The sequence below is a fragment of the Electrona antarctica genome (genome assembly GCF_951216825.1).
Source record: "Electrona antarctica genome assembly, chromosome: 14".
Lineage (NCBI taxonomy): Eukaryota > Metazoa > Chordata > Actinopteri > Myctophiformes > Myctophidae > Electrona > Electrona antarctica.
In genome coordinates this window covers 20,031,574-20,049,460 of record NC_136795.1, presented here as the reverse complement: position 1 = coordinate 20,049,460, position 17,887 = coordinate 20,031,574, and the positions used below count along the sequence as shown (strand labels likewise).

At 40.9% G+C, this 17,887-nt stretch overlaps 2 protein-coding genes across 2 annotated transcripts; both read left to right on the top strand.

Moving 5' to 3' along the window:
• Positions 1–375: 375 nt before the first annotated feature.
• On the top strand, positions 376–5,419 carry LOC306936360 (uncharacterized protein). The gene is made up of 2 exons (XM_079519853.1): positions 376–624; positions 1,824–5,419. Exons 1-2 carry the CDS (start codon positions 429–431, stop codon positions 3,767–3,769), a joined length of 2,142 nt encoding a protein of 713 aa, XP_079375979.1. The 5' UTR covers positions 376–428; the 3' UTR covers positions 3,770–5,419.
• Positions 5,420–9,007: 3,588 nt separating this feature from the next.
• cUnh16orf89 (chromosome Un C16orf89 homolog) lies at positions 9,008–16,667 on the top strand. Its single transcript, XM_079519562.1, has 8 exons — positions 9,008–9,286; positions 10,682–10,834; positions 11,203–11,353; positions 11,520–11,637; positions 12,444–12,606; positions 14,384–14,488; positions 15,070–15,159; positions 15,549–16,667. The coding sequence occupies exons 1-8, from the start codon at positions 9,118–9,120 to the stop codon at positions 15,650–15,652; spliced, it is 1,053 nt and encodes a 350-aa protein (XP_079375688.1). The 5' UTR covers positions 9,008–9,117; the 3' UTR covers positions 15,653–16,667.
• Positions 16,668–17,887: the final 1,220 nt, after the last annotated feature.

The following is a 17,887-nucleotide window of genomic DNA, read 5'->3' as shown; positions in this document are numbered from 1 at the left end:
CGACGTGCTTGTTCTGCCAACCCGTTTTCTTTTTTCTTCAGGTCCAGAAAAAAACTTGTTTTGCGACTTATGATAGTCTGTCACCTAGCTATATTCTACACTCGTGCATTTTAGATCAACTTGTTAGTTGTTACCGACCCGTACGGCGCTCTGACTACAGCTGGTCTTTAGCCTATAACCTACTTTTACTCAACATTTATACCGCCTGGGGCTGTCCTTTTATTTTTACTGCTACAAATAAGAGCTTCTACTATATGTATTTTGCGCAACATACTTTACCTGGAAGTACAACGCCAGGACAGCGGAAGTATAAACAGAGACTCGCCCAGTGTAGTTTTACATCACCAGAAGCGTTTGTGAACAGAATCAGAGAATCATTGCTTTCTTTAACAGTCAGTGTGATTAGAGCCGTTTAACTAGATACCAAGATGAGTAAAACTAAAGGTGTTCGGGTCCTTGTGAAGCAGTTTCTGTCTGCGGCTGCTGATGAGATCTTGGAAGCTGTTGAAAAGATGATCTCAGGCTACGAGGAAGAAATGTTGCAGTCTAAACGAGAGATCAGTCGACAACGCAAGCTGCTCGATGCTCTTATAAAACCTGATATCAGATTAAATAGAATAAGAGGTATGTGATACACAATGTTATAATCTGATCGATGTTCTCATAAAAGCACTGTGCTCATATAGGTGGCACATGTGTGTGTTAGGCTGTTAGCCCTGGTCCAGTGCGTTGAGAGACTCGCTAACGCTGTGTGTGCGTGTGTGAGAGAGAGAGAGAGTGTGCGCGCGCGCGTGCTGAGTGAGTAGGCTATATACATATATCAGTCTAGCTGCCTACATAACCAACACAACACAGTCAGCCTAATGTAAAACGCCCTGTTCAGATCAAACGTTTGTTGGAATTCAGCCAGGATGATGTGACATTGATTACAACATTATGTGTCCAATGTTGTTCGTTCTACACAATGATGTATGTAGTCAACGAACATGTAACCTCATCATCTATTCTACAGCTGTACAGCAGTCCCCTGCGAGGCCAGGGATTTTTATATCCTGACATGAACCAAAATTAATAGACATACTTCATTGATTCTCACTCTCAGCCTATTTTTATTTTATTTATTTGACCTCCAATCTAAGAAAAGTGTTGTTTAGTGATTTATTCTGATAAGGTCTGTCATTTGGGTCCAGCATTACTTTTCAGTCTATGCACTGCAGATAGGACAGAAGTGACAACCAGTGGTGTAAAGTAACTAAGTCCATTTACTCAAGTACTGTACCTTAAGTACAATTGTGTAGGGATGCTCCGATCAGGTTTTTTGGGACCGATTCCGATTTCTCATGATAGGCCGATACCGATAACGAACTTGGCAAATTTCAATATTTCCAAATTTTGAATATGTCAAAACCCATGCCAAAACTGTTCCTGTGTGTGGGGAGGAAGGGGAGAATGTTTTTTCAAAGATTAAAAATTATATTATACTATATGACTATACTTAAATGGTGTAAAAGATTCCAGATAGGGTAAATTGCCGAACACCGATCAGAGTGAATATCAGCCGATCACTGATCGCTCAAAGCTCAAAAGATTGTTGTATACATTTTGAACTTGTGAAATGGGACATTCTGCATATTATGCCAAAATATGTTTTAATATTGATGCTACTTGATCCAAGTGATTTTACATTACTCACCTTCTTTTCTATTTTATATTCTAATAAAAAATGATTGCACCAAAATGACTTTAGCCCACTTGTAAATGTGATGTGACAAGAAAGATTGATTGACACTGATGTTGTTCCCGTCTCCTTTCCTGCTTCTCAGACGAACCACAGCTCATGCTCTGGGAAGAAATCTTCGCTGAGCAGCAGCAGGAGTGGAATTCCAGTCCGAAGCAGAAGAATCCAGAGTCACTGCAGACTGAGAGGAGCCACAAGGAACCTTTGAGCAGTAGCAAGGACAGAAGACCAGAGGACGACACCATCCATGACACATTCACTCCTCAGTGTGAGGAAAATGAACATGAAATAGACAAAGTAGAGGAAGAACCTCTACCTGTCACTTCAGCTGAGCAGATGACCATAGAGGCTGATGAAGAGGTCCCATCTCCAGGATTCTCTGAGGCTGAGACCAAAAATGGAGATGACGACGAGGATTGGAGGCTGAGCGATACTACTACTCAAGACGAAGACAGTGACAGAGATGTAGAGTGGAAGACAAAGAGACAATATCGCAAGCTGACTGCAAAGACACCACAGAAAAAGAAAAAGCAAAGATCTGGCATCATTTGCAAAGTGTGTGGGAAGTCTTTTCATGCCAAAACCTCACTGGTGAATCATCTGGAAAGTCACCCTAAAGATGACTGCGGGCTGTGTGGGATGCACTTTAATAGTGAGGAGGATTTTAAACTTCACCTGAAAACTCACGTGAACACGAAAGCAGAGGTTTGTGATTTTTGTGGGAAATGCTTTGTCGGTTCTAGCGCTTTGGAGACACACATGAGGATCCACACAGGAGAGAAGCCGTTCAATTGCAGTGAATGTGGTAAATCCTTCAACTGTCGCCAAAATATGACGCGGCACCTCCGTGTCCACACTGGGGAGAAGCCATACACTTGCATCAGCTGCAGCAAATGCTTCAGTGATTACACTACCTTAAAACGACACGTGCAGACTCATTTTCAACACAAAACACTCACCGTAACCCCTCCTGCACTTGACGACGGGGATGGCAATGCAAACATTAAGGATAGCAAAGCGCAAACGTCCAAAAAGCAGCTGTCACGGGCTATATGTAAAGTGTGCGGGAAAGATTTTCACAAAATAATGCCCCTTGTGAATCACGCCAAAATACACACTGAGGGCGTCTGTGGGGTCTGCGGCGCACACTGTGACTCGGAGGAAAGTTTGAAGCTTCATCTGCAAACTCACGAGAATGGAAAAGTGTGTGAAATCTGTGGAAAGTGTTTCGAAGGCCATGGAAATCTAGAAATACACATGAGGATCCATACTGGAGAGAAACCGTTCAGCTGCAGCATGTGTGGTAAATCCTTCAATTGTCGCCAGAATATGACAAGACACCTCATGATTCACACTGGGGAGAAGCCATACTCCTGCACCACCTGCAGCAAATGCTTCAATGACTACTCTACATTAAAACGACACATGAGGACTCATTTACAAGGCAAAGAATGCTCTGTAAACAATTCTGCAGCTGACGATGGGGATGGTAAGCAACAGGTACGGAACGTGTGTAAAGTGTGTGGGAAGGATTTTCACTCCATATTGTCCCTCGTGAATCACGCCAAAACACACACTGAGGACCTCTGTGGGGTCTGCGGGACACAATTTGACTCAGCGGAAAGCTTGAAGCTTCATCTGAAAACTCACAAGAACAGAAATTTGTGCGAAATCTGTGGCAAGTGTTTTGAGAGCAACGCAAGTCTAGAAATGCACAAGAGGATCCACACGGGAGAGAAGCCATTCAGCTGCAGCGACTGTGGTAAATCATTCAACTTTCGCCACAACATGATCAGACACAAGAGGACCCATACGGGTGAGAAACCCTACCTCTGCAACGTATGCGGCAGGTGTTTCTGTGACCACACGACGCTCAAACACCACACCAGCACTCACACTGGGCTGAAACCGCACCGCTGCGAGATCTGTGGCAAAGGATTTCACCGGAAAACATATGTAAGAATTCACATGAAGAGTCACACAAATAAACTAGGAAATGTGCGCAGCGGAGAGCAGACCTCTCACCAATGAGACAGCTTGTCCATAAAGTGTAAGGGTGCCACGTCCCGATGGGGCCTAGGGAGTGGGGATGGTTGGGGGTCGACCAGCAAGTCAGCAGGTCCGAGCGAAGTCTGATGACAACCCACACGGCCCCCTTCAAAATACATTACAAATACCAGAAGTGGGTGTGACCAACAGGTGGACGAGGACGACCACCAACCAGTGTGAAAATAGAATAAATTCTTCATTGCGCCATGACAAATGTTTCCTTGGTGTGAAAAGTGAATCAGATCTCACTTGCCCAATGAAAAACCTTTCCCCAAAATCAAAATCTGTTCATTATGGTTATGCTGCTAAAAGACAGATACATGGAATGGAGAGAAAACAAACCCTCCAATGGCAGTGACATTTGGTAGATTTTGAATTTTGAACTGTCCACAGATTTTGTTTTTATACATTTTTATTCCATGATAGACCCCCCCCCCCCACACACACACACACGAAATATGCTCAAGTTGACTAGCAGATTTTGAAAATACCACTGGACCTTTAAAATCACACCCATGTGAAGTAAGTGGTGCAACTCTGTGTGGGGGTCCCTGGCACACCCGAAATCACCATATATACAGTTAATATGTGTTGGTGTGTGTGTCAGGTTGCGCACAGGTGGTGAAAAACAACCTTGCTGTTTTCGTGCTCAGACGCACCCACACACCCACCCACACACATAGTCACTTAAGGAAGTGGTTGCACCACTTAAAAACATGAATCGCTGAACACGAACACGAACACGATCAGAAACAAGGTAGTCCTTTTGGCTGTGCGACTTTCCACGGCAAAACAACATGTCCACTGCCACTCTCAGACCTGTGGGAATAGAATGAATAAAACCTTCACGCAGAGTGGGAGACATAAACTGTATGGTCCTAAAACGCAAACTCTTGTGGATACATACTGTATGTACACACACAAAGGTTTGGTTCTTCAGTAGTTCTTTAGTGCTGTGGTTCTCAAAATTGTGTCAGAGGATCCCCAGGGGTCCTTGACGGGGATTCCAAGGGGTTCCCCACTCTGGCAAAATTTGTTTATACCAAAATCTTTACTTGTTCTTTAGCTTAGTTTAGGCACCTCGAATGGCCATACCTGACTGCATATAGCACTGTTTGACAAAGGTGCTATACCACCAAAATACTGTAGGTCACCCTGTGGTTATGAGCCAAAGAACCACTTTTAGTGCAAATTTGCACATTGGGCACCTTGAGGCCGAAATGCCATAATCATTCTGATATTCGACAATTCCTGTGAATGAATAACCATTGTCATGTCTCTAATATTAATACTGCTGTTCTATATTTTATAGGTTGTGTTCATTATTTTCTTCACTGCATATGGTTTTACATTTTCCTTCTGTCAACATAGTAGACAGAGGTGCCTCTGAAATAGGTTGTATATACTGTATGATGGGGAGACACTTTTGGAGGTACATGCATTATATATATATATATATATATATATATATATATATATATATATATACACACACACACACGTATATGTATGTATATTATATGTTAAGATGAATATGAACCTGTGCCTGTGTTAAATATGAGATGTATTCTTTGCTATAATTTGACTAGTGACAGTGTCACTAGTATTATATCACTGTATTATATCATGTGGTTTTGTAATGGGGAGTGGGGACTGATGTTTGTCTAGACTCTAGAGCCTTGTTGTAGAGCCTGACCGATGGCAGATCTTTGCACCTGATGCTGATTTATAAACCACCCATTACTGTCGTGACCGACACTCTGTAAACTGCTAAATTGGAAATCAATTTGAGAAACTTTGATTTGATTAAAGTTTACAAATAAAATAAATACAATTGACAAATTGCTGACTGTGAGCTTGTATATACTGTACAGTAGATAGATATATATGCTAGTATATAGATTTTTTGTAATGCCCAAATTAGCGATGCCAGGTTGAAAGTGATAAAAGAATCAAGACATGTTGGCTCCATAATTGTCGTCCAAAATTTGGATAATTCATATATCGGCCTTGTTCTACCTTGTTCCTCAAAATATCACTCTAGCAGATATAAAATAAAATAACAGGGGCTATTTGGTGGCTGAATATCTGTTTCAACTTCACTAGAGTAGATATGTCTTGATTCAGCACCCATGCAATTTGATATTGATCTATGGATGCCTTTTTTTAGGGGCGCTATAGCCCCTCCTATACACAACTTTTGTCCCCTCACGTCTCATATTTGCCATTGACAATGAAAGGAGAAATTAGTACATATGTGCCTCAAATATGACATACATTTCTGGCAACACAAACAATAAATGCCATTGACAATGAAGGGAAAACTTACGTCATGTAGACGAGCAAATCGGCTAACCAATCACTTCATTTCAGTTGTTCATGAGATGATCTATGATGATGTATAATGATGAGAGCGCCCCTCACTTCACACGGGTGTGATTTTTAATTATCATTCAGCATATGCCCATAATATTTCATGGTATGTTTTATCTTGTTTTTTATGCACATGGTACTGCACAACATTACTCTAGTCTAACACACCACATCCCTCTATTCACTACAGGGATGTGGTGTGTTGGTGATGGCCCTGGAAATCTTGGTCAGTTAATTTAGTTCACCTTTTTGCCTATATTTGAGGGACTCTGCTATATCCTATATTTGAGGGACTCTGCTATATCCTATATTTGAGGGACTCTGCTATATCCTAAAGCGTGATCCTAAAGTGTTGATGGTTATTCACGCTATTTGTCATGCAACAATTTTGATAGGGTTTAATTTGACAAAGAAATCTAGTTAGATTAACACAGGATTTCACTATAGTAAATATTAAACATTTTAAATATTTAATATTTAACCATTTCTAGTAATAAGGCAAAATTACACATGGATATTTCTAAGACCCATAGGGCCTTCATGATCTTTGCGTATGACTGAGGTTCTAAATTTGTTCGTAGAGTAAGCATATCTAATTCAACTAAGAACATATTATTGAATCCAAATCAAATTTTGATTGAGCACTATTTGTGAATGAGGCCCTCTGGTGATGATTTCTTAACATTGCAGTGTGAACGTTCAATAATCCGAATCAACTTTGTTGTCATATCGCAGGTTTAGAAGTGTAAAACAGTGTGTGAAATTTGTTTTTTGTTCAAGCTCTTACCCATATAAGCCTCACCATTATGTACTACTGTAAAATTCTGAGTTTTAATTGAACTCTGGGAGTGTTTTAGTACACTCAAGGGATTTTACTGTGTCCAGCGCTGCACACATTGCTTGTTGCCTGCCAAGAGTGTCTACGTGTACAATATCTAACAATATCTGTGTAGTGTAATCAATGCAATATTATTGACACATTTCAAACTGGTCTGTGCTATATGATAACTGTGTGTGACCCTATATATTTACTTTTTACCGGCGGTAATATAACATTATCTAATCTTCATACTTTTTTGTTATCTTGCTATTTCTGTGTCTGAGAGTAAGAGTAATTAATGAATTCCTTTCATGTGAACATAACCTGCTTGGCCAATAAACAGATTGTGATTTTACAAAACAGACTGCATTGATACTGCCAGCATGGCAGTCATAACTCCATGCTCCAATGTATCAGTCCCATACATCTCAAAGTGGAGTCTGGTCTGGTGACCCCCAGGGGTCCAGGGGGTCTCCAGCAAAAGTAGTTAATACAGTTTGGAAATGTTTGAATAATCTTGAATTCTTTAACATAAATCTTCTCTTCTGGCGATCCCTGCACAAAACCTTTTCAGATGGGGGTCCACATGCACATGATGACACTGATTCTGACACAGGACAGATACAAAGTGGTGGTTCTCAAACTTTATTAATTTCAAGGACCCCCAGTTTGGTATGCATTAGGCCACGGACCCCACAATCAAATTAATCAAATGTAATAAAAAATAGCCTATGTTTAAAGTTGAAACTGCATGGTCCAAAATGCATTGAAAATACACTCGCAATTACTTTGACTTTTGTTTTCTACTTTTACTGGCCTGGCTTATACAGTCATTGAATTAGTAGGCTACTGTAGCCTACTTACTTGTAGGTACTTCTATTCCATATAATCTCAGAGGCACGGTCATTTTGTTTTTACTCCAATTATCTGACAGTTTATTAGTCATTTTACAGATTTGTATTATCCTAATAGACCTACAAAACCACTTGAGTGTTACGTCTCACTCCCCGTCGACACATCTATATGCTGTGAGTGCTCTGTGCCCGTCAGCGCCACCAGAGGGTTCCAGAGCACTCCACAGCACACCTCAGCACAGGTGTTTCCCAGCTCCAATCTCCTCACCTGAGCAGCATCTGCAATCAGCTCCAGAGGCTACACAAACCCCACTCTGAATGTGGCTCAAGTCACATTGGAAAAAATCTGATCCATGTGACTTTTATGTGACCTTTGCGTATTTATTCTCTCCTGTGAACCCGTCACTGACACTGTCTTCTCCCTCCTTTACAGTGCATCCGGGACTCAAGCTGTACTCAACGGCCTACGTAGTTAACCCTCAATTTCCCCACCGTGTTTGTGAATACAATCCGCCCGGGTGGGCTTTAACTCAGCTCCTTTGTCTCTCCTTGCTGCGCAGTGCATTTTGGGTCATACCACACTCACAACATTGACCCCTATATACTTAGGCAGACTGTAGGCGTAAATGAATAATAGCGTTAATATATATAAACTCACAATGCATTGCACGTAGGCTACATTTTTAATACATGATTCTTTTGCTACTTTTAATATGTAAAATAAGTGTTACATAGCTCTTCTGATATAGCAGAAAATGCATAGATTGGGATACAAATTTTATCCAATCAAGATAGATAACTCACTCAGGATGCTTGAAACTGGAAAATAAAGCTGATAAATGGGTAAGGGTAATCACTCCTGATTGGCTGCAATTTTTCAACCCACCTGAACATATGTATTTCAATGTTTATTGAAGAGCTGAAGTGAAGAGATGGGGAGACTGACTCCTGTTACTGTTACTGAACAAGGATTAGCCTATAGCCTACTCTCAGAACTACTTTAATCATTTAATAAAACACTTTTAACACAAAGATATAACTTACCCACTACCCAGTTACCCTACCTTTAAGTAAACACCACTGGACCAACCCACGTGACCGCTGTCCTACACAGAACAAGCATCCTGTCCCACACATTCTTTAGCCTCCTCACTTTTCTCCCTGCGCCTCCATTCTGTGCACACTGCTTCCCTCTCGGAGAAGCGGCTTAAAAAAACCACACACACAGTCTCTCATTATTATTATTATCAGTTGATGGAAAAACACACGAGAAGAAAGTAAACATGATCAGGTTGTACTTGGCTTTAATCCTCGCTCTGGCGTCGGTCACCGCGTCGCAAGAAGAGGTCATTGATGACATCCTCAACAGCCTTTCCAAAAGCGCCTCTTTCCTGGAGAGCGAGCATGAAAACATCAACCTGGACGGGGTGGTTGGATTCTTCATTCTGCAGGGTAGGATGATGTGCACAAGCACAGTGCACCATTAAATATAGACGTATTTACAGCAGCTATCACAAATCACAATGCAAGTGCACGTAGCCTATACGGGTTTTTTTCTCCTCATTTTTTGCTGTCTCACTTCTGTTCTGCACCATAGGATGCGGTGTCCTGTCCCGTTAGAGCAAGCTCACCATTTATTATTCAGAACCATCTGTTGTGGTTAGGTTATTAGGCTGGGCTAAACATGAGCAGTTTCATCATTTGGTGTCGTCTCTAATTAGAAAGAATACATTTTGTCCCTGACCCGCTTTGAACTTAGTTATAACCTACAGATCGAAGATCTTAGATTTTTTTTGTTTGAACTTTGAAATAAGAACGGTCAAAGCCCATAAAGCCTAAACGAAATTACAAATTAGGCGTAGCCATATAAATAGGCATAGCTCTAAATACCCTACTATTTAGACTGGCTGCCTAAACTCAATTTGGAGCACATGATAATCAATAGACCTACTGTCCCTGCATATTTAACTGTCTTTGTTTATATAAAAGTGAATGCATAACCAAACTTTGCTGTCATTTTATTATAAAGATGGAGTGCTGTAATTTGTGTATTTTTCCCAGTTTTTCATGTGTTTATGAGGTGACAGTATAGGCTATACTTCATTAGACCTCTTGGTGTGGTTGTTATGTGCAATGATGTCTTCCCTTTGTATTTAGGGTTTCTTCCTGGAGGCTGACACCTTAATTGACAAAAATAAACTGTGATATAGTGACATCACAATATCATCCTCTCCCATAACCTCTCCCCCTTTATCATACAACAACAGCTGTGGACCGTGCGGCTTCAGTTCAGGTGGATCACCACCACCCATCACCACCCACCAGGCAAACCAGGCATACTTAACATTTTCTACAAATACTGTACACCTTTTTGAAGAAAAAATTAAATAAAAAATAATAATAATACCTGATGATCATTTTTTTTAGGGTGGGGGAAAAAAATCACAGCACTCCATCTTTAATATTGTAGGTCCCATGGCCATTATGGTTATGGTTATGGTTATTATGGTTATGTCCCTTTAGACACTCATGGCTGCTTAATGATCTAAAGTTATGGTTATGTCCCTTTAGACACTCATGGCTGCTTAATGATCTAAAGTTTAGATAAACTAGCTAATTGTTTACATACATTCGTACAATTAAATTATAATATAATTTATGTGCAGTGCCATATGTATTATTCCTATACTACACCATACTGCACCATTTCCCATGCAATACACCCCCACATTAATGCACAAAGGGACTAGATAAAATAATACATGAATAGAGAAGAATGTCACAACAAGGTTATTTCACAGTATTGTGACTGAGTACTTTTTCCACCACTGGCCACCCATGATGCAGCTGAGCTGAAGGAGGCGGTGAGGACATGGCCCCACACAGACCTGGTCAGCTGGGCCCAGCGAACCACCACGGTGGGCCTCACCAAACGGCTGGACCACAGCCTGCACAAGGCCATGGCCGCCCTGGAGGAGAGCGACCCCAAGTACTACAGAGGTGAATGACCTATATAGGGGGGCAAAGCACTGGCCAAAGCACTGCTCATACTGCTTTTCAAACCTTTTTGTGTAAAGGACGCCCAAATTTATATGTAGGCCTATTATTTGGCCCGTGGACCCCCCTATCAGCATCACTGTATCCATTTATACGTTGGCTATTCAAAAATAGCAGATAGTGATGCTGATGACTGCCATAATTATGTATTGCTTAACTTATGAATGAAATAAGCATCATCACACATTCATGAATGGAATTTCAGTGAGCGTGTTCTGATTTCCACTGAGCAGTCAAGGTTGTCTAACATTGCTTCCTTCCTTCCATCCTCTGTATGTACCATCCATCCATGCATCCATCCATGCGTGCAGAGTTTGAGCCCTTGTTGACGTGGATGTTCTGGCTGGTGCCTCAGCAGTGGAGCTCCACAGACCCCAGTCTGGTGTACTCCTCCACCAGCTCCATGGAGTGTTATGATGAGCAGCTCAGTGACAAGTGCATGACCCTGCTACTGGGCACCTGGTAGGGAGAGGAACAGTGTCTTTCACTTTGAGATTTGTGTCAAATATAAAGTGTGTTACAAATAAAATGTATTATTATTATTATGTATGCATATCTATAAATACTTTATTTCCATTGTGTGTGTGTGTGTGTGTGTGTGTGTGTGTGTGTGTGTGTGTGTGCGTAGGAAGAACAACGGGACACCCTGCATTGTGACCAAGGCATGCAGGGACACCATGACTCGTTTCGGGTGTCCACATTACTCCCTGTCTCACCAGCTCCTTTACTTCATGATCGGGACCATGGTGAGACACACAATGGAAATCATCTAGTCTAGCAATGCACTAAGTAACTGTTGCACTATTTTGGGTGGTGTGTTATTAAACTTGTCTTTTCCCACATTTCTTCTTTTTCAAAATGTTTCTATAGCTCACAACACGTGTTGTGTGCATTGTGAGCCAATTTTGTAAGTTTGTTTTAAAGATTACAGCATGGTAAAAACATGGCAGGCTAGCTGAATTTTAAAGTACACCATATTTTAAGCACAGCTGCAGCTAAAAGTAATAATTGTTGTGTTACAGTACATTTGGCCGTGTGAATATTTAGTTTAGTTTTATTTATTTTATTTATTTGCACAATAAAAAGAGTACAAAAAAGATAACATTGTTAAAAGACAGAAAATAAGTGCAAGTGAGAAAGGAAACCCATAAAGGGCTTATACAAGGTTAATATGTAAGCATTCCATGACTCTGGCAACACCTACACTCACACTAATCTCATCTGAGTAGCTGAAGCTGTGTTGCTTTCTACAGTAGCTTTTAGTCTGTTGTTGTTGTTTTGACCTGAACTGGAAAACAAACTTACAAAGGTTATGCTAATGTCAAAAACTGGGCTACTTCAAAATCAGTTCGCTATCAAATATAGTCGTTGGTTTCATGACTGAATTACAGTGTGACAAAAACTTTGCTTTAATTTTGCAGACTGTAATCAATCAATATGAACAGTCCTGGAATCCCATTGAGGTCGACATGTAGGACCGTCTGGATGGTTTGGTCATGAAAACCTCTTGATGTTTCCAATGTTCATGGGTTCATGTTCACGGTGTTTGCAGAAGGGCTGTTCCAACATGCTGAAGGGGGACATGAGAGCGTCGCGGTCCAACCTGACGGAGAGAAGCTACCAGAAGATCTTCTGTTCCAACATGATGAAGAGCAACCAGGAGGCATTCAGCAACGGCTTCACAGGACAGACGCAGGACATCTTTGCTGAAAACAGTCAGTGGTATTTTGTCAATCGTTTATGATCAGGCAATGTGCAAAAGGAATGGAGTCACAGTGTAAAACCTGTGACTCCATTCCTGGGAAGCTCAGGACACCTGGTAACAACTTTAAAGAGCAACAAACACTTGCTCAAACCAGTCTCACCCAAACAAATAGCACGGATTGGCATTTCCGTACATGTATACACGCATAGAAAACCCCAGAATCCATACATATTTCACTGAAATCCCTCCCAATAGACTGTGACGGAGGGGCACCGTCTCCATCGAACTTGAGCCATGAGAGACACCACTGAGCGAGCTAAAGCGAGCAAGTTGCTGTGTCGAACGTTGTGAAGTTTGGTAGAGCCGACTCAGCCCTGTCCGAGTTGTAACCCATTAGCACAGAATCGTAATTAATGTCAAACCCGAACTCACCCAAACACGGTGAAATAGCACGGATTGGCAATTCCGTACATACAATACTAGTGAAAGCCTCCGTCGTGGTCAAAACTGTAGTAGTGCAATATGTACGGATTTTGGGGTTTTCTAGGCATGTATGTACGGAATTGCCAATCCATGCTATTTCACAGTGTTTGGGTGAGATCAGGCTCGGTTGCTAGTTATTGCTTTTTCATCCTTCTCCTTCCACACCCTGGCAGAGAGGACGGGGGAGAGATGTGAGGAGCGAGAGAAGTGTGGCAACACACCGGAAGGAGGGAGGGGAGGCCGGGCGAGGAGGAGGAGTGGGGATGGGAGACATGCACTGAGGGAACGCAGGAGGCATTAGAGGACAGGAAAACAACAGCAGGAAAGAGGAGAGGTCTCCTCCCCTTAATCTTAGACCATAATATTGTGGTCATTTAGCATCACATCACTTACATCACTCAAGGGCAGGGCTGGGAAATATGTCAACACATCTTTGTTGGGCAGAAACCTCATATCTCCATATTTCAACTTTAATTGTTATCTTAAATGAATGCCCTACTTCATCAAATAAGAGTGTCACATACAAATAGTGAAGATAGCCAATCTACAAGCTCGCAACAATGCTTGTAGATCGGCTATTTTCACTTTTAAAGAATGTTTCCAGATGTGAGATCCCTCTGTTTTGACTGAAAGAAACCCAGCTGATTAGAACACAGACAGCGTGTGATCACGTGACCTCAAGGACAAGTCTGTCTCAAAGAAAGAAAGAGGCATTCTCTGGTCACGATGATTACATTACTTCCCAAGGACGCAAGGCTGTTCTTTGCATTCTTGGTAGTGAGAAGTTAACCAGGGGTTAATGACCCCTGGTTAATGAATATTGTCGCTGTCGGGTGGATACCTCATATGTCTAAAACTGTTACTTTAAAGGATTAAAATTAAAAAAGTATTGATTGCTTTTGTGTAATGCGTATGTATGTGTGCATGCACGATAAACTAGGCCTAGGGTATTAATTTACGAAATAACACAAACATTTGGAATTTGAAGAGGTTTCTGCCCGACAGCAACGATTTGCAAACGTGTGACAGTGAATGAGTGTTCATGCACAACACTGGCTTTTATACCTACTTAGATGTCACCAGACGTATCAGTAGGAAGAGATCTCTGATTGCCTCGCTACACGAGACTACATGGTTACAGATGGATATTTATAAAATTAATTGTGAAAGCACCAGTAGTAGTCATCGCAATATCAATATCGAGGTAATTGATCCAACATATTTGATTGTGTCCATATTGACCATCTCCACTGGAAAACAATATGATTGACTTAATTAAAGGTCTGTCCCCTCTGTGTTGACAGTACTTCTGTGTGGATTGGCCGGCTTCTCCGACTTCTACAGATCCGATTGGCTGCAGCACATTCTGCGCTCACAGGACCAGGAGGTTGGATGTTTTGGGAGAGATGGTGAGTGTTGTAATACAGGGTTTAGCGACGTATTGTGTGACATATAGTCTCACATTGCCAGACTGTTGCCTCTCGTAATTTCCAAATGCTTCCGTCATACAGCAGCACGGAAGCTCTGATCATGAGTAAAATATAAAGCGGAAGTGAAGTCTCCTCCCCACTTCCGTTTCGTTTACAGTTTACAGTCACGCAAATGTATCCTAATATAAACAGAAATAATCTAAGCATATATAGTTGCTGCTTAGCAGAAATGGAAATAAAAAAATAAAATGTAAAGATATTTTAAAATATATTTTTGTGAACGGAAATGCCAGCTTCCTTACTCAGATTTCAGTAGGTGTAGTTTCAGACTCTTTAGCATTCGGACATTGTAGAATAGTTGTCTGCCTACGAAATACTATGTAACGTATAGTGTGAGCACCATCGGAAGCACCATAAAAGATAGGGAAGCACCAAAGGAAGCAGCTTAGAAAACAGGAAAGCAGCACCATGGAAGACAGGCATGCACAACTTGTGAAACAGTGCTTGTGTACATGTTGAGTATGCAGTAATAGTGTATTGTCCTGCTGGTCTCCCTACAGAGAGAGTCATCTCTCAGATCATTGGAGATGAGCTGCTTGAACAACTGCAACCCCACCGGAGAGTGAAGAGGAAGGAGAAGACTCTACGAGGTGTGTGTGTGTTTTGTGATACACGTTAATAATAATATTACGGTAATAACAACAGCACCTAATTTACATTGTGAAGCACTTTGGCTAAAAAGTGAAACATCCATTTAGTATTTTGTGATGCATAATTGAAACCTCTGCCCTACACTTGACATTGTGTCTAACTTTAGCTTTAGGGGAACTCCGCTAGTACTGTATGTAACATGGATCTTTCTTAATGCATTTACTGTCAGAGTAAATACATAAGTAATTCACCCCCTGACAGCAATGTTTCGTTTTTACTTACCTTTAAAGTAGTCACAGAATATTTATGTTCAAAAAAATTTAGGATTCACGTTAAATATTATCAAGGTTTCCCTTCAATCATAATAACCTCTGTCGTCTTCTTCCAGATGGCTGCTCCAGCCACATGACCGGTGTGGCGGTGAGTGCATTGGGAGGCTACCTCAACTACTACCTAACAGAACAGGACATCACCAAGAGACCACTCTCCTGAATGTTTGCTTGTTGTTTATGCGACTGTACCAGTGATAATTCCAACACAAAAGGTTACTTCATGAGCACAGTGATTAATAACATGTTGGACACTTGAAAATGCTGAATTGTGTCGTGCTACTGTAGGTACACAAAGAGTTGACCCCAAAGACAAATCACACATTTTCTCACATTTGAGTTGCTGTGGTTGATTTGGCAAGTGAGACACGATCATTGACACTAACGGTCATGTACTCCACCACCTTTTACACCAGTGGTTTTCAACCATTTTCATATCAAGCTCCATTATTTATTCAGCATTTGAGCCACGGACCACCATTCGATGAGATTTAGCCTCTCAGACCACAGACTTACAGGCCATAGGAGAGATAACAGGCTAACGTTGATCAAAATAACAATTCTTATACATTCTGTAATGGACTTCTTGTAAATTAAGTAATGCAGGTGTTTAACAAAGATTGAACTCTTGTGAGGGTCCATTTGGTTTCATTTTACACTCTAAAGAGTTAAAGATCTAATAAGGGTCCATTTGGTTATCAGCTCCATCATTTAGCTGGCGACCACCTGGAACACCCTCAAGGTCCTTGATAGTATGTTAGTATGTGATTTCGGACAAAGTGGTCCAGTCCAAGGGTTTTACTTTGATAATAGTAGGTTAGTATGTGATTTCGGGAATACTAACATACTATTTTGTATGTCCGGAGTGAAACCCTAATGCTTAATAGATACTAAATAGTACACTGAAAATAGCATACTGAGTAGTATACAGTACATTAGTAGCAGTGGTGGAAAGTAATTAAGTATATTTACACAAGTGCTGTACTTTATTTTACTTTACTGGAGTATGCAAAACCCTTTTCAGGATCCCAAACATCAGTTGAAATAGGAATGTGTATTTGCTTTCCAACCCTTGAAAGTTATCAGGGGTATTATCTTGGAAACAAGTTCAACAGTGCTGAAAGAAGGTTATCAGTGGCAAAACAGTGAACGTGGAATTCCTAGAGGTGCATTCTACAGGCTCATTGTGAGCCTGTAGAATGTACATTCTACAGGCTCGTTGTGAGCCTGTAGAATGTTCATTCTACAGGCTCATTGTGAGCCTGTAGAATGTACATTCACTGTTTCCGTGCACGAAACAGGGCTTAAAGCTGCACTACAGTAACTTTCCTCTTCTACCCTGGATTTGAACATGGTTTCCTGCGCTATTGCTGACGTTAACCATTGAGCTAATAGAACATGCCTGCTTGGTCAGGGGATACATTTAATCTCGACTATCAGGTAGAAATTTGTGTCTAGGTGAGACATGACCTTTGACCTGATCTCAATAGAAGAGCAGGGAGACAAAGTACAGCCACCCCAATTAGCCCTTCGCTAAACCCCACCCCAAAAAGCGACTGTCCAATGCCAATCCAAATAGTTAACCAACCGTTGCTAAGGATGGCAAGCTTTCGTCACCTCATATGTCAGTGTTATTTTGCAAGGCTGTGTTGTTGAACACACACACCTTAAGGTCAGGAAAGTTACACAACTGAGTAACCCAGATGATGGCAATAATACCAGTCTTCCGTGCATTACATGAAAACTCCTGTCGGACGGTTGTGATTTGCATACTGTGCATACTGTTACTCTTCACTGTACTAGCCAGTAAAGGCAGAAATATATATACAAAAACAACATGCCCTACCAATGCTACCATACAGATTGGACTGTTTGGACAGAATATTTAATCATAAAATCATTTTTTTAATATAATACATAGTAATAGTATTATACTGTGTGTGTATAAAACTGTACTTCTCAATTATTCGATTTATCTAAGAAGTAATCAATAGAAGAATCAGTAAGAAAATAATCAATAGTTGCAGCCCCAGCCTTCATTTTTGTGCCTTAATGGTTATAAACACGAAGTGTTTTTGTTTTGCATTCTGCTAGGACTAGGTCATAGTCTGTTCCCATCCTTTACACACCCTGTACTGAACAAGCAATATTTGCATGACAAATCAAAGCAATGGGTTGAAGATGTACACACGATTCAAACTCTATTATGTACTATTGTATGTTGTTTTATTATTTTATTTTGTAGAAAAATAAATTATGTCAATAAAATAGAAAAAAAGACAATGGGTTCTAGAAATACCAAAAACAGGAACAGAGTTCAGTTTCTTTGAATACCGATCCAAGAAACCTGTGCATTTAGGTTTTCAAGATATTGGAAGCAGTGTTGACCTTTATACTA

What these genes read in the sequence shown, in the direction of transcription:
- LOC306936360 (XM_079519853.1), top strand. Translation starts at nt 429, where the DNA reads ATGAGTAAAACTAAAGGTGTTCGGGTCCTTGTGAAGCAGTTTCTGTCT. An exon ending in CAGATTAAATAGAATAAGAG is followed by an intron (nt 625 to 1,823) that starts GTATGTGATACA and finishes CCTGCTTCTCAG; the next exon opens with ACGAACCACAGCTCATGCTC.
- cUnh16orf89 (XM_079519562.1), top strand. Translation starts at nt 9,118, where the DNA reads ATGATCAGGTTGTACTTGGCTTTAATCCTCGCTCTGGCGTCGGTCACC. An exon ending in TGGATTCTTCATTCTGCAGG is followed by an intron (nt 9,287 to 10,681) that starts GTAGGATGATGT and finishes CCCATGATGCAG; the next exon opens with CTGAGCTGAAGGAGGCGGTG. An exon ending in TGGATGTTTTGGGAGAGATG is followed by an intron (nt 14,489 to 15,069) that starts GTGAGTGTTGTA and finishes GTCTCCCTACAG; the next exon opens with AGAGAGTCATCTCTCAGATC.